The following is a 15,677-nucleotide window of genomic DNA, read 5'->3' as shown; positions in this document are numbered from 1 at the left end:
ACCAAGCTAGAGGGAAGAAAGCTGGCCCTCCAGGAGCTCAATTAAGTAAAAACAGTATATGAGAAGCTACTAGAGCACACCAGACGGGTGGAGGATGCTCTGGAAAAGAACACCCAGACCAATGATGATAAAACTCAGGCAGTGAGTCTCCTGCAGCAGAAATTGGCCCAGTATTTCTAAACCAGGCAGGAAGCGCAGAGAGACAATGAGGCTCTCTGTGAAAATAATGATGTGCTCCACCAACAGATAGCAATGCAGCAGAACGAATTATTGAAACCAGTAAGGCCCTCATAGAGGAACAAAAGGCTCAGATTTTGACATATCACCAGGGAATAGGGGCTGAAGGAGAAAAGGTAGAGAGGGACAGAGAAACCCCTGATCCTCACATCAGGACCACTATACTCAGAGACTCAAACCCCTTCAGTACCATGAACTCTTCCACCTTTATGTCCACTGGCGCATATGAACCAGGGCCCATGGGGATGGTAGACTTCAACAGAATTGGAAAAATGGGACTGACAGATCAGCGCCTCCCAGACATGGATGAACGGGTGTCTCTGTACAGATCCCTAAATGTTAGGGTAAGCTCTCTGATCAGGAAGACTCCTGTAAGGGGAGAGTCAGGGATCTGGATCCACAAAACTACGGCCTTCCAAGAGATCAGTTTGTTAAATTTAGTGGGGAACTCCAGGAAATAAAGCCCAAAAAGAGTATCCTAAAAACCTCTTCCCAGGTAGGGCAGAAGGGGTGGGGGTATTCCGCCAACCCTGGGAGCAGGGGAGAGTCAGAAGACTCTTCTGAGGACAACAGGCATAGGGAAACTAGGCCCCCACATTCTGCAAGCCCTTCTCAAGCTCGAAAAATCAGGGAGTGCCTAGAGCAGTGATGGGCAACCTTTTTGGCGTGGTGTGTCAAAAATCGGTAAAAAATCGAGCATAACTCGCGTGGTGTGCCACTTCGACAAAAAAACATAATTTTGCGCAATTTATAGTTTAAACTACAAAAATGTATAATTGCAATATATAATTGTATTTAATAAACCAAAAACAAATTATTTAACATACCTGCTTAGCAACGTCTTTGTTCATCAGTCGATGTCGTATGTTGCCCTTGATATTATTGAACTTGTTTGGGGTGCCGTGTTCCAGGGCTGTGGAGTCGGCTGCTTCCAGCTCCACGTCCTCATCAACATGCCGCTCCAGCCCGCCTCCGCTATGAATATTCCTAGTGACGTGAGGGCGAAGATTATGAATATTCATAGCGGGGGCGGGCCGGAGCGTCATGCTGATTAGGACGTGGAGCTGGAAGCAGCAGACTCCACAGCCCTGCCGTGAACTGAGATAAGTGAGGGGGAGGGCGAATTCTTTAACTAACCTGACTATTAGTGACTTTTTTGTTGCTGAATTTAATTGGCTAAATCTTCAATTGAAGGTTGGTATTTTGTACACTTCAGGCCCAAGCAAGCGCTACTAACCTCATCTGTCAATCTGTTTCTTTTGTTGGTTTTGATATTATTTAATGCTGAGAATAAGGTCTCACAAAAGTACGTAGAAGGAAAAATTGCGAGTAAAGCTGTTGCTATATTTGTCAGGGTGCTAAAAGTGTCTGGTAGTCTGTTCCAGGCACTCCAAATTTCCTGTTCGTAGTGGCACTCATCTTTATTCTCCAAGCGGCCCCTTTCCAGATTCTCAAGCTTTGACCTCAAGTCGACAAACACCTGAGCCCAGATGCTGTCTTGAAATTCTGCAAGCTGCATCTCCAAATCATCTATTTGCATCCATTGGAAACCATTTAATTCCAAACTATTGTAGACTACTACATCACGATACTTAATTATTTTCATGGTCTGTTCTAGGCTTCTAAATTGACTAAATCTATCAGTAAACTGGTCAAGTAACAAGTCTAAAACATGCTGGTACTTCATATGCAAGAGTTCCACTTCATTTCGTACAGCTGCACTGGCCTTCTCAAAATGCTTTTGTACTCGAGGAAAATACTTATATGTTTTAGTTTCTACATCTCGCTTGAAAATGTTTACTTTACTTTCAAAAGCTTTTATGTATCCAAACATAACATCAATACTTTTGCCAAAACCTTGTAACTTTAAGTTCAGTTCATTAACATGAACAGAGAGATCTGTAAAAAACATCAGGGTGTTGACCCACTTATCATCATTGAGCTGAGGAAAGTTTCTCAGATCCTTCTCTTCAAGAAATACCTTAATTTCTTCAAAGCACTCCACAAAGCGCTCAAGAACCTTGCCTCGGCTGAGCCATCTTACATTATTGTACATCAGCAGTCCACTGTAGGTGGAATCAACCTCCAGTAAAAGTGCTGAAAATTCTCGCTTGTGAAGGGGGCGAGCAGCTATTAAATTAACTATTTTTGTAACAACTGACATTAAGTCATTTAAGTCAGTGAATCCTGCCTTGGCACATAAAGCCTCCTGATGGATAATACAATGAAAAGGCTCAATCGGATGTCCAATAGCTTCTGTAAACAATTTCACAAATCCAACTTTTTTCTCCACCATGTTTGGGGCACCATCTGTCGTCAATGACACAACTTTAGATATATCAATGCTTAGGTCGCAGAATGTTTGCATAACAACCTTACATATTTCGCTTCTTGATGTACTTGTTGGCACTGATACTAACTTCATCAACTCTTCTCTCATTGTGTGACCATCAGAATATCGACCAATAATGGCCAACTGAGCATGCGATGTGACATCAGTAGTTTCATCAAGAGAGATGGAAAAATATTTACAATTCCTTATGTCTCTCTTTAATTGATGTTGTATGTTTGTGTTCAGTCTCATTATTTGGTCTTTTATGATATTTCTACTGAGTGGTAACTCAGATATTCTCTTAATAATTGCATCTTTATTCTGCATATCGTGAAATAGAACTGGCGCACATTTTAGGAGAGTTTCTTTAATAAATTCTCCCTCATTAAGCGCTTTTGCATGCTGAGTTATGGAGTGAGCAATGCTCAAACTTGCAGAGTTTAAATTTGTAGAGCCTTTTATAAATTTAAGGATGGAGTTAGATTGGCTCTTATAAAGGTGTAGCTTCCTGGAAATGTATTCCCTCCTTTCATCCTCACTTTTTTCCAAGAGCTGGGAATGATTAGTTTCAAAATGTCTATTTATATTCCACGTTCTGCTTACTACTGTTTCAGTACATAGAACGCAAAATGATCTGCCATTTTTTTCTATAATGCCATACATCTCGCTCCATGTCTCTTGAAAGGGTCGGCCACTGCTACTACCACTCCCTTTACTTAACCTTTGTTTTTTATTTTTTGGGTGCTCCATCAGTGGGCCAGTGACAGCAGATAGAATTATAGATAGCTTGTTAGGCTAGTTAACCCCTAATTGGCTAACACAACCTCTCCCTCACTTATCTCAGTTATTGTGGGCAATTACAAGTCCATGGCACCCCAATAGTTGCTGCTAATGGCGCTCACAGTTCCCCCCGGCACTCCGCTGTTCCCTGCTGTGGTGCGGTCGTAACCGGAAGTCCCAGGAGTAGACTCTCTGTGCCGGAGTTCAGGCCTACAGACAAAAGGGGTTGAAACTTTTATTACTACATGACTACAACTCCCAGCATGCCTGTATACAGCCTACGGCTCTGCAGCTACGCCAAATCTAAAACTCCCAGCATGTTGCACTTGACTATATAGTAGTATAGGTTATGGTGCAACATGCTTGGAGTTGTAGTTTTGGCTCAGCTGCACTGCTGCAGAGCCAAAACTACAATGCCCAGCATGATCTTATACAGCCAATGGCTCTGCAGCAGTTCAGCTTAGCCAAAACTACAACGCCCAGCATGCCCTGATAGGTTTGGGGTCTGCAGCAGACCCCAAACCTAAGTAGCATTATTGCTAATAATGATAATCTTTCCACACTTTCCTTCCCCTGCTTACTGTGAAGGTCAGTCTGGCAGCGACTGCATTGCGGCCTGACTGGAGAGAGGCGCGCAGTGTTCCCGCGCTCCTCTCCTGCGGGTCCTCCCTAACGTCCTCGCCGTGCTGGAGAGAGGCGCGCACTGTTCCCACGCTCCTCTCCTGCGGGTCCTCCCTAACGTCCTCGCCGTGCTGATGACGTGTGTGCGCACGGCATGCACGCCTTACCAGCAGCCCCTGCGCTCAGAAAGGGGCTGTGCTTCACTGTCAGGCGGCGGTGATACAGTAAGTGAGTGTGGGTGGGGGAGATCGCACGTCCCGCCCCCCAGTGGCGGCTGGTGAGTTTTAAAGCTGGTGGGGCGTAAAGATCCCAGGGGGAATTTGGGAGCGAGCGTGCACAGCACGCAAGCCTACACCACCCAAGGGTGGGGGGGAGTGTACTCCCACCACAAAATTTTGAAAAAAAGCCTCCATAATGTGCTATTGAATGTCCAAAACCCACCAAAATATGACATAAAAAGCATTAGGTTTTACATACTAATGGTGGTACATTATTCTAACGTGTACAAGTGTGACAGTGTATTTTACAGCAGCTTGTATTGAGAATAGATGGTACTATAATGTGTGCAAGAAGAGAACGCGAGAGACTGATCTGAGAAAGGGCAACATAGGCTCAGAGCAGTATTACAATGGTTTCAGACGTGAGGGGGGAGTTAACTGCTTGTAACATTGAAGCTGCACCAGAATGGTCTCATTACAATGAGTTTGCCCTTTCCCCAAAGTCTCTGAAGTTACGCTCCCTACATTGAAAGTGTTAGCCCCTCCACCCCACCGAAATGTGTTGCCTTATTTATAAAAACAAACAACAGAACAACTTAAAATGTTATGCTTATTTACCCACCCACTGACTGCCCATGGCCATGGTAATCCCTATGGCCATTCCCACCCAGATCCTGCCACTTCCCTCCCAAAACACCTCCTCATGGGAACTCTTGCAGCTCACTTTAATCAAGCCTTACCATAATAGTAATAATAATAATGTATTTCTTATATAGCGCTACACACCCATAAGTCTCAGAGCGCTGAAATAACAGAAGACATTATTATCCCACAGAGTGGTACTCAATCTATCAACCTCTGAAGGATGAAAGGCTAATGAATGGCACTGACCCCAGTTGACATCACAAATCGTATGATTGATCCATGACATCACATCACCTAAGGTTATATACTCTGCAACAAAACGAAGCTCTAAGGAGCAAATAGCACATATATGGACACATGTGCTGGAGGTTCTGTTTAGGGACCATGATGAATGTGTTTCAACTGGACAAATATGCAATCTTAACACCTCTTGGGCTAAGTGATTTAACATTGCCCTCCGGCACAATTTCATTATAGTTACTCTATATGTGGATCTCTGGGCAAACAGGGCTTTAGACCCCGTGAAATTCTGGTTTGTGTTGACTTGACCTGGCTCAGGTACAGGGCCATTGGCAGGCAGGACAGGGAGCAGGGGATAAGCATTACTTGGGTCTGCTCTGCACTGTTAACAAATGTAAGGCCTTTCGTTGTTTGCAACTGCTTTCATATGCACACATTTGTGGGCAACTGAAATGGTGATGGGATGTTAGAACTTGCAGGTCAGGGAGTGATTGGAAGAGGGGACAGTAGACAGCTCATTCTTACAGCAGTCCTTAAGTGTGTGATTTCAGACATTATCCAGCGAGGTAGCTGCTTTTAACATTGAAGCTTTACCAGAAGAAGACTCTCTTTAGAACGTGTTAAAAAGTTAGATTCCACCACACAAGTAAGCTTGCACCTCCCCACACAGTGTGTGAAGTTACCCCCTCTCCTCACGTTTGAAGAGTAGCCCCCTCCACCCATGAAATGAGTGTTTAGTTGCACTACTGCTGCCGATGTAAAGGGTCAGGAAACCTAGCAGCCATTGGGGAAAAATAGTTTAGCTTTTATTCATATTGCCATGTGGCTCAGACATTCGCCTCTTGCCTGCCTTTGTTATTTTGAGTTTGAACAATCACATTACAAGCCACGTGAGAGCCGGATACATTGGCTCCCACCAGCACAGACACAATGCTTTAAATGATCAAAGTCCTTGAGGAGGTTCCTCGCGGACCTGGTCTCTGCATGGGAGCAGAGGGTTTGGCGAAAGTCACCTGTGACCACACATGCTCCTCGTGCAGGAGCAGATTTTCATCTTGTTCATGGCCTGTTCGGAGCGTGCACCGTCGCAGCATGCCCCGAAGGTGCAACCTTGCCAACAGTGTCCGTCTGATTCTCTGTATGCTTGTTATTAACAAGCATGCAGAGAATGAGTTGTTATATGGGATCTCCTTTAGAGCTGTGTTGAAGCGCCAAGGCACATGGAATGGCATTTGGAGTCTTAAGGGTGTGTGTGCCTGACAACTGTATATGGCGCGTCTAATGTGCCTGTAAGCATTTTTGCCACATAACATACTGTGCTGGTTTCGTTGTGCCACAAGAAAATGTTTATATTCCACTCTACATACATGTACTCCAAATGCCACAAGTTCTTGCACATTTAAGGATTGACAAAGTAATACTGACAGACTACACGTGGCCTACTTAGTGTGTCTAAGGCTGCAGGCAAGATGATTCACACAGCAGTCAGTGCCCTAAAATTCCTTATGTTCATGTTGCGGTTTTTAAACGTCCACATTTTCAGACCTTTGCAAAAAGGATGGGGGCAGTCCCGGGCACCAATGGGCAAGCTTCTATAAAGTAGCAGCACCATAGTTTGAGTTATATATACACACACACAAGGGGACTTTATAGGAAACCTACCCACTAACCAGGGAAGGCCATGGCCTGCCAGGCCGGCCTCAGCCTATCATTCACTGCACAGCGTCGGCCAACACGACCAGGGCGGTAGCACTAATTTATGCAAGGTTGCTTTCCTGGATAGCTCATCTTTTGCACTGTGGTCCTGCCCCACTGAAATATGCATGTGGTCTTAATGAATAAGATTACTTGCACATTTGGCAAACAAGTGCAAATAAAAAAGGTGCAATCTCTGCACTTATTTTTTAAATTTGCACTTGTTTTTTAGAATACGCACGTGTTGTCCTGTGACAGTATACCTTTCCGCATCCACGGTAGCAACCTTCCTTTCTGTACAGGTGTCTGCAAGCAGCGGATCGTTAAACCACACAGAATAAGGGTTTACTGCCATCATCCATTTACAAACGTGTTGCTTGCAGAAAACTTGTGCGGTCATTGGCCAATAAGAGACTTTTCAGACATGATTCTACACACACTCCAAACCAAATGGCACTGCAGGGTTGCCCTGGGACGGCTGCAGCAATGTGTCGTCACCTCCAGTCAGGAAGACAGTAAGACACACGACACATCCAGCAGTGACTCGCCAGAAGCTCTCACCACCCTCCTTTCCTGAGGCCTCCTCTCTGGTTGTGCCGGCCCCTCGCCCTCGAAGGCCCCTTTAGCTGCTTGTTAGTAGAAGGGCCCGAAGTCAGAGGCTCCGGTGGAGCACTATCAGGGCCAAGGGCTGCCCCACATGCCTCAATGTGTACTGTCTCCAGCAGCGCACGGACAGTTGGGGGAGCACTGCACTACCAGGGCCCAGGGCTGTTCCACAGGCCCCAAGGTGTACTGTCTCCAGCTGGAGACAGTACACCTTGAGAAGCGGTCGGCACCTCTCTCACATGACGAGAGGTGCCCGACTGGCTTCTAATGGAGCGGACTCACGCGAGCTCTGCACTATAAGGCCAAGCATTGCAAGTAACAAGTAAAAGTTGCTGTGGCCAATACAGAACAGTGAACAGTGTACTTACTGCAGCGGACTAAGTAGGAGGGCACATTTCTTTGGCCTGCTCTGCTCACTTTTCTTTCTCTCTGGTGGGCCGGGCAGGGCAGCTCAGCACAGCACAAACACGAACAACACGTGCAGGACGACGATGGAATAGACTAGAGAAGTGTGGATGACTCATGCACGCCAGCCCCACGCTCAACTCATTGGCTGCTGCCTGCATAGATACAGTAATTTCATTGGCTGTTTGTCAGCCATTGGCAAACAGCCAATGACATTACTGTATCTAGGAAGGGAGGGAGATTAGCTCTTCAGTGCGCTGTTTGCGCACATAGTGATACTGGCAGGGCCACCCATCAAGCGCCCCGCCAGCCTCCAACTTAAAAGGGTTACGTAAAGTGCGTGGAGCTACGAGCTCCACGCACTTTACTATTGGCAAAAACAATGCAAACTGGGACGCGCCCCGCTGTTCCAGTGAGCCGACCTATGAATAGGAATCCTATTCATGGGCTGGCAGCAACAATAGGAAGGTAATTGTCACCACAGCACCCCCTGCTGCTGGCAAATACAAACCGTTTCAGAAGAACTTCTGAACGTCTTCTGAATCTGTTACAACACTCGCACCTGGTGGGGGGGGGTCGTAGATGGGGGGGCGGCGCCCTGCCGCCATATGATAGCGGCCGCCACTGCCGCCCCCCCTACCGTTCCTCCAGCACAGATTCTTTCATCCTCGGCAGCCGTGCAGGAGCCGAGGATGAATCGCATGAAATCCTGCGCGTGTCACCCCAAATGGCTAAGCGTGTCAGCACTGACACGCGTGTCATAGGTTCACCATCACTGGCCTAGAGGATCAGATAGCCACCGCCAGTAGTAGTGCTTCTGAGTCAGAGGATGAGTGGACACAGGTGACTAAGACCAAAAAGACAAACAAAATCAATAGGGCTATACAAAAAGACCCCCTGGAGCAGATCAAGGCCATTAGGAGTGTTATAACTCCCTATCATAAAAACGCCAACTGTTCAGTCTGGGAACACCTTGAATCATGCGAACAGATGATGGACACTTTTCGTCTGAAAGATAGTCAGAATTCCATCCAATATGTGAAATGGACATTCTCCCCTGAGTACTCCAGCTTCTTTGCGGGGCTGGAGGATAAGAGCCACTCAAGATGGTCCACGTTCAGGGTGGCCATTTTAAAACACTTCTCTGTCCATACCCCCAAGAGGTCTGCAAGGCGGCCTACAATCTGCAGTGTGGGGAAGATCAGGCCCCACAAGAATCTGTGCAGGAACTCAAACATGCCTTTGCGCAGACCACCAGGAGGGTGCGCACAGATAGTAGGAAGTTCATCAACACCTTGTTCCATGCACTCTCCAAATACATCATGACTCAGACTTTCACGAGAAGAGATCACTGGACTGGGTCATAGAACAGGCGATCCGTATTTATGAGGTGCAGAACACCAATAAAAAACCCAAACCAGCCAACACCCCTGCTGCTGCTAAGGTGATAGAGGTGAAGGTTGCCCCCATTTTAGATATGGAGATGGAGGGGCCTAAAAATATACCTGTACAGAATCCTTCCAGCCAAAGGACCAGAAGGCCCTCGGGCCAATCCCAGACAGGTAGTCAGGGAGGTAATCCTACAAATGGGACCCCTAAATCCCCTGATTACATTAGACCCCGATACAAGGGCAACAAACCCATCCTGGGGTATGTGTGGACTCCCCCAGCCCAATGGGGGGGGGGTCCAACCAGGTAGGTACCAACCCAGGAAACTTCTCTCCCAACTTTCCCCAGGAGGGCAGTAATCCCTCAAATGCCGGGTTGAGTTTCTTTCTCTGTTACCCTCAAAACTTCAACCTGCAAAACAAGCCTCCTTTTTTACCCACTTTCCTGAGCCCAGACAGCCCAATCCGGGAGAGGGGAGGCCAAGGGTGGAGGGTTACCCAAACTATCCAAACCCAGGGTATTATGGGAAAAGGGATAGCTTCCCATCTCATGATCTGCCTAGGATGGACCAGAGACCCCGTACCAGCCAGAGCGGGTGTCCCAACTGGAACGCCATGTTCTGAACTTGTCCCATCATCTGGGTCGCATGTTGAGGGCACAGCAGAACCCTCAGATGAACATGGCGGCTCAGAACCCCTCAAATCAATGGTCTGGTACCCCAGAACAATGACGGGAAGAGAACCCTGACAACTCACCAGTTCCAAAGGAGGAGGCACAGGGGAAGGGGGGTGTAAAGCCTTAGAGGACGCTTCCTTCCCCAATTGTGAAAAGCCCCTGGAAACCCAGGAACCGGAACCAAAATCTCCTGCCCCTGAAAGTCTGCAACCCAAGGAACAGAGGGCGAGTAGGAGAAATAATGGACCTAAAAAGACCCATTTTGTGGAGGAGGTTAGGACTCTGGGAAAAAGATCTTCTCCTTCTGGGATGGGGGGACTCCTCCCAAAGAAAAATGGGTCCCGAGAGATCCTAATGAAGACTGGGTGAATGTGGGGACTGAGTTAGGATCGCCCATCATTGAACCCCAGAATGATAATCCAGAAAACCGCCTTGCCCAAACCTATTCTGAGGACTGCCTCCAAAACAGGGGGTGGGGTGTGGCCCAGAGCCAGAATCAGGGGAGCCCAAAACTCCCCCAATATCCAACTTCCATATTTTTCTTGCAGATCCCAAAGCTCCCACACAGAATCCTGCCCAAACTACCCCTGTGCCAGAATAAAGAATCAAGAAACTAACCCACCAACTGGCCCAAAATGCACATTATCGTTGCCCCCTTGATGAGAAGGTGGGAACATTTTATGCCCCGGTCCAAGTACAAGGGCAATGTACATTTTCGGCACTGGTGGACACTGAATCCCAAGCCACTCTTCTGTCAAAGAGAGCCTTTGATCAGCTGAATCCGAGAAGGGGGAGAGATACCAGATCCCTCTCACCCCTCTTCCTGGACAACTTCACTCCTTCGATGGGAATGAAATTCCTGTCAAGGGGGCTGCGGATTTGGAAATTAAAATTGGGCGACACAAGGTGAAACACCCGGTCATAGTCGTGACTCCGGAGGGCACACCGTGTTTACTGGGGAATGACATCCTGCGCAGATTGTCTCCCCTAATAGACTGTGTAAATAGGGTCCGCTGGACCCAGACTAACCGACCAATAAATTTAAAACATAGTATCAACCATGTTAGTTTAAATGGCACATGCCACATGGTTGAACAAAAACAGGATCATATTGAGTTCCATTTTCAAAACAACCAAATCCCTGAGTGACAGTAATTGCAGTAGGACAACAAACTGGTGATGGGAATTCCTCTCTATTTCTGAAAATCAACCTTCCTTCCAGTTTCAAGTGGCATTCCACACTGGAAGGAAATACTCTGAAATGCTATACTAATTCACAATCAGAAAATTCCACTTCCATAGTCCAAAATGATGAGATACCAACTCAATGTTTAGCTGACATTCAGAAGATTAGAGAACAGTTATTTATCCCTATTCAGTTAAATGAGGGGAAGTACTCTGTTCTCGGCCGAGTGTGCGTGAACAACGTTAAGAGCTTCATCAGCGAAGCCACGTTCCGAAAACTCCAAAAGATCCAGCCATTCCCACATTTAAATTGATAGACAAATGGGAAATGGACCTGGAAACTCCCAACTCCAAACATCTCCTGCTTAGCAGGTGTATGCTCCAAATTTCTATAGGCAACAAAAGCACAGTACATAACTGTTGGGTCGTGTGAGATGTCCCTGCTGCATTCTATTTAGGCAGTGACATTCGCAATCGCTTTGCCATTCATTTGGACCTGATAAACTACAAAGCCTGGTCCCAATTGGGGGGTAATCCCATGGACTTTTATGATTCAGAAAAAGCATTTTGGTCAGCTCAATTGCTGCCATATGCAGTTGAAGTTCAAATTGGAGAGGAAGTCACCATCCCAGGACAGATACGACTAGTCCCACTTGAAGTAAAAATTAAAAGAGGACAGAAACTGCAAAATCCTGATGCATATGTTCACCTCAACGCCCATCTCCAACAGCAAGGTTTGGGGTTAAACCCAACACCATTAGTCAATATAGAACACAACACCATTCCAATATTGGTGGATAACAGCGACCTTAGGATTATCACTCTTGGGTGCAGGCACCATTATTGGAATGGTGGTTGATGATCGACATTTTTCCATAGATTTAGGTCAGGAACTGATAGGACCAATCCCCAATGACTGTTTTGACAGTGAAAGCTACAATGACACAACATCAGACAGGATCTTCACCCGGCAAGGGGGGAATTTCCTGGTGTACTCTTCCTGCCCTTATGGAAAGGAAGAGGTGATCTGTGACTTCAGGAGGCATGAGGTGATCTTCCAAGTCCACAAGGACTGTCTTCCCTGCCTGCAACCCTCTGTCCAGGTCAATACTCCACCCAGCTGGAGGAGGCCACTGAGATAGCCAAACCAGAAGTATTTCCAGGCTTCAGGCAAATGGTTGAAGAGAGACTCAACCTAGCTGATGCCTGTGAGACTCTGGAGCAAAAGCAAAAGTTGAACAAGTTTTCTTAGATTTTCAGGATCTCTTTGCGGTGGACTCATATGACTGTGGTCGGACAGTAATCCATGCAATAATTCCCACGGACCCTGGTATAACTCTAGTCTTTGTGAAGCAATATCGCTTGCCTCTCACATCCATGGAGTCCCTCACAGAAATAATTGAAAACCTTGAGTCCCATGGGATAATTCGTCCAGTCCACAGCACCTTTAATAATTCGGTGGTGGGGATTTTTAAACCGAACGGCCAGTGGAAACTCTGTGCTGACCTAAGGGAGCTAAACAAACAGGTCCACACGTCCCGATGGCCTCTTCCCTACATTGACAAAGGGCTGGCCTAGATCCAAGGGTCAAAGGTATACACTGCCATTGACCTGACCAATGGTTACTGGACCGTACCTGTCAGTAGGGAGGACCAATACAAGCTGGCCTTTACCTTCGGGGCAGCAGTTCACGTGGACCCGGACTCCCTTCAGATCAACATCCTACATCAACTCCGACAATTAATTTAATATCTTCTTACACAAGGACATGCCCGACTTGGGTGAAAGGGGTAACCTGGCCTATGTAGATGATGTTCTAATCAAAAGCTCAACTGTGGAGGAACACATAGCTGAAATCCGTTATGTTCTGACACAGTTGAGGGTTGCCAGAGCAAAACTATCTTTCCAAAAGGCACAGTGGTGCAGGACCCGGGTCAATTTCTTGGGACATGAGATAACTCCTGAGGGTGTTGGGCCCCAGGAAAATAAAGTGGAAGCACTCTTGAAACTAAAATACCCCACAACTCTGTGTGACCTAAAGAGGCCTCCTTGGACTTACTAATTACAGTAGAAAGTTCATTGAGGATTTAGATTTTCTCCGCAAGCGGTGGGTTTCATGTTTTTTATTGTTTTTGTCATATCATCTATGGTGATTTAATTCAATTTAAAAGATTGTCGATGCTGCACAGGTGCTGTTTCTGATTCAGGTTCTGCCTGATTAGGCATATGTTTCTGGACTTCTCTTAGGATGTCCCTTGCCTTCCGGATTTTCTCTGTGAAGGCACTTTGGACTTTATCGCAAACCTCTTTAATGGACGAGAATGCAGGGACTAAAGCCTTGGGTTTTTCAATGGTTTAAGAATTTCAAAGAGTATCTGTTAGGGCTGGCTCTTATACTTACATGTGTGCTGAGCCAGGATTGATGTCATCATCAGAATGTAGGCTGTGAGTGTGGAGTGTGAGGTCAGAATCTTTAGAGTTGAATGGGTTCTAACCCAGGCAGTTAGATTATGTGAGCCTGGGTGGTGGGATCCAGTGGGCTCCTGCTCCTGTCCCTTATCCTCTTTATCTCCTAATGACTATGATGACATTTGATCCTTGTAACAGAAGAACCCTAATAAAGTAACCACTAAGCGTACCTGGCTTGAGTATCCTGTGTGTCCATAGACCCTATGACCAAGAGTCGGTCATAACAGTGTCCTAGTGGGGTTTTCGACTGTTTTCATTTGTTCATTATAAAAATTATTTTTTTCCGTTCTGATTTCTTCTTTGTATAATTTTTCGCTTTCTTTCCACTTGGCTTTACTGTTCATAGGTGGGTGTTTTAGCCAGTGGTCCTCATTTTTTCTTTTTTCTTTTTTTTCCTTGAGAGTACCGTTAAACCATTTCTGGTGGTTGTTATTCGTTCTCGCAGTTTTGTTCTTTAATGGAGCTTTTAGATCGAGTAGTTGTTTTACCTGTGTAGAAAAGTCAGCAATTAATTTGTCGCATGTATCATCTTCCTTGGATTCGCCGAGGATTTTGTTCATACACTGTGACTGAGAAATGGACGGACCATATGCATGGATTGGTTTTAAAGTCTTTAGTTTCGATGTTGTTGCTGATTAACCAATCTGATTGGTTACCATTTTCCATGGTGGGGTGTTGGTTCATGACAGAGAAGTCTATGTTTTTAAGATCTTCTCCAAGTGTATAACTTCTTTGTCTTTTGGGTTGCCACGCATCTATTAAAGTCTCCAAGGACTACGGTGGCAGTGTTTACTCCTTTTAATGCATTGGGTTGTTCAGTCAGGTCTTCGTTGAAGTCGGAGGTGAGAGATGGGGGTCTCTATAGCAGTATGAAATTGATGCAGCTATTGGCAGTAGGTGTGTGTTTAAGCTGTATTTCGAACCCGGCGCATGTTATAGGTGCAGGGAACATTTTAATTTCTTCTTTTACTATCATTGCTACTCCTCCCCCTGTTCCCACTTATCTGCCCTTATGGTAAATTATGTAGCCCTGGTGAACTGCTATAAGGCAAGTTGGCCCTAACGGTTCTTGTAACCAGGTCTCGTTTATGCAGGCAATGTCAATATCATTGTCCTGTATGAGATCATGTACGTCTTGTGCGTGTTTGTTTATTGATCTCATCTTTAAAAGACATATTTTCAGCTGTCTTTTTCATCTATGTTAACAATCTTCAGGTTTTTAGTGGATTTTGAGTTGTTTTCTGTGGGGGATCTTTTATTTGGCTTGTATTTTTCATGAGCGTGTGTTCGGGGAGTGTGCGCTGGTGTTGGTATGTTACACATCTTAACTCCATTATGTTCATCTTCTAGTGCCCTATCTCCGACCATGTATGCAATTTCAGTGCAGACATGTTGAATGAAATTGAACTTCAATGGGTTCGTGCATGGGGTCCTCATTCTTACCTCTGAATGGTGTGGTTTGGATTTGACAGCGCAGATCCATGGTTTCTGGCCTTGTGACGCCTTGGACGGCGAGGACTGGTGCAAGACTGGCTTGGCCCTCGAAGCGCCGGTGCGCAAGCGCCAGATGTTTCGATAAGAAGGGTGCCAGTGCTTCTGGGATACGTAGTCGCAAGCAAGTTTTAGATTAGCCTAAGTGAATAATTATGTCTCTCTGCTAAACAGAGTACAGCACGTTGTGCTTTAGTTCACCCAAACACTATAGCAGATAGTGTTTAATAACATGCTAGTCAGTTATTCACACAAAGATTGCAAAGTGGCACACGCTCCTTTATAGATCACAGCACGTGTCAGGGAGCGATTTCCAATGTCAAGCAGAAATTAAAATTTAGCAGATTCAAAATGCTTACAGTAGACTCACAGTAACAACACACAGTTCTGCTTTCACACAAGGTCCTGTAGTGCCTCTTAGCAGACTAGGTTGTCGGTGTGCACGTTGCTAGGGAAGCACCAACCTCAAACAACCCTCTGGTTCAAGGTTGCTTTGGCGTGCCTTATAAAGGGGAAGGTCGGCGGGACCGGCGCAAGACTGGCTTGGCCCTCGAAGCGCCGGTGCTGAAGCACCTGATGTTTCGATAAGAAGGGTGCCGGTGCTTCTGGGATACGTAGTCCCAAGCAAGTTTTAGATTAGCCTAAGTGAATAATTATGTCTCTCTGCTAAACAGAGTACAGCACGTTGT

The 15,677-nt window shown here is 46.1% G+C and overlaps 1 protein-coding gene across 1 annotated transcript; it reads right to left on the bottom strand.

Annotated features, from left to right (window-relative positions):
• Positions 1-1,405: 1,405 nt before the first annotated feature.
• On the bottom strand, positions 1,406-2,896 carry LOC138452825 (general transcription factor II-I repeat domain-containing protein 2A-like). The gene has a single exon (XM_069605168.1). It carries the CDS (start codon positions 2,894-2,896, stop codon positions 1,406-1,408), a length of 1,491 nt encoding a protein of 496 aa, XP_069461269.1.
• Between the last annotated feature and the right edge of the window lie 12,781 nt (positions 2,897-15,677).

This window comes from Ambystoma mexicanum, chromosome 4p (assembly GCF_040938575.1).
Source record: "Ambystoma mexicanum isolate Mex_15411 chromosome 4p, UKY_AmexF1_1, whole genome shotgun sequence".
Classification (NCBI taxonomy): domain Eukaryota; kingdom Metazoa; phylum Chordata; class Amphibia; order Caudata; family Ambystomatidae; genus Ambystoma; species Ambystoma mexicanum.
This window is presented reverse-complemented; position numbering and strand designations above follow the sequence as displayed.

Excerpts from the sequence above, each read along its gene's own strand:
- LOC138452825 (XM_069605168.1), bottom strand. The coding sequence starts at position 2,896 with ATGCAGAATAAAGATGCAATTATTAAGAGAATATCTGAGTTACCACTC.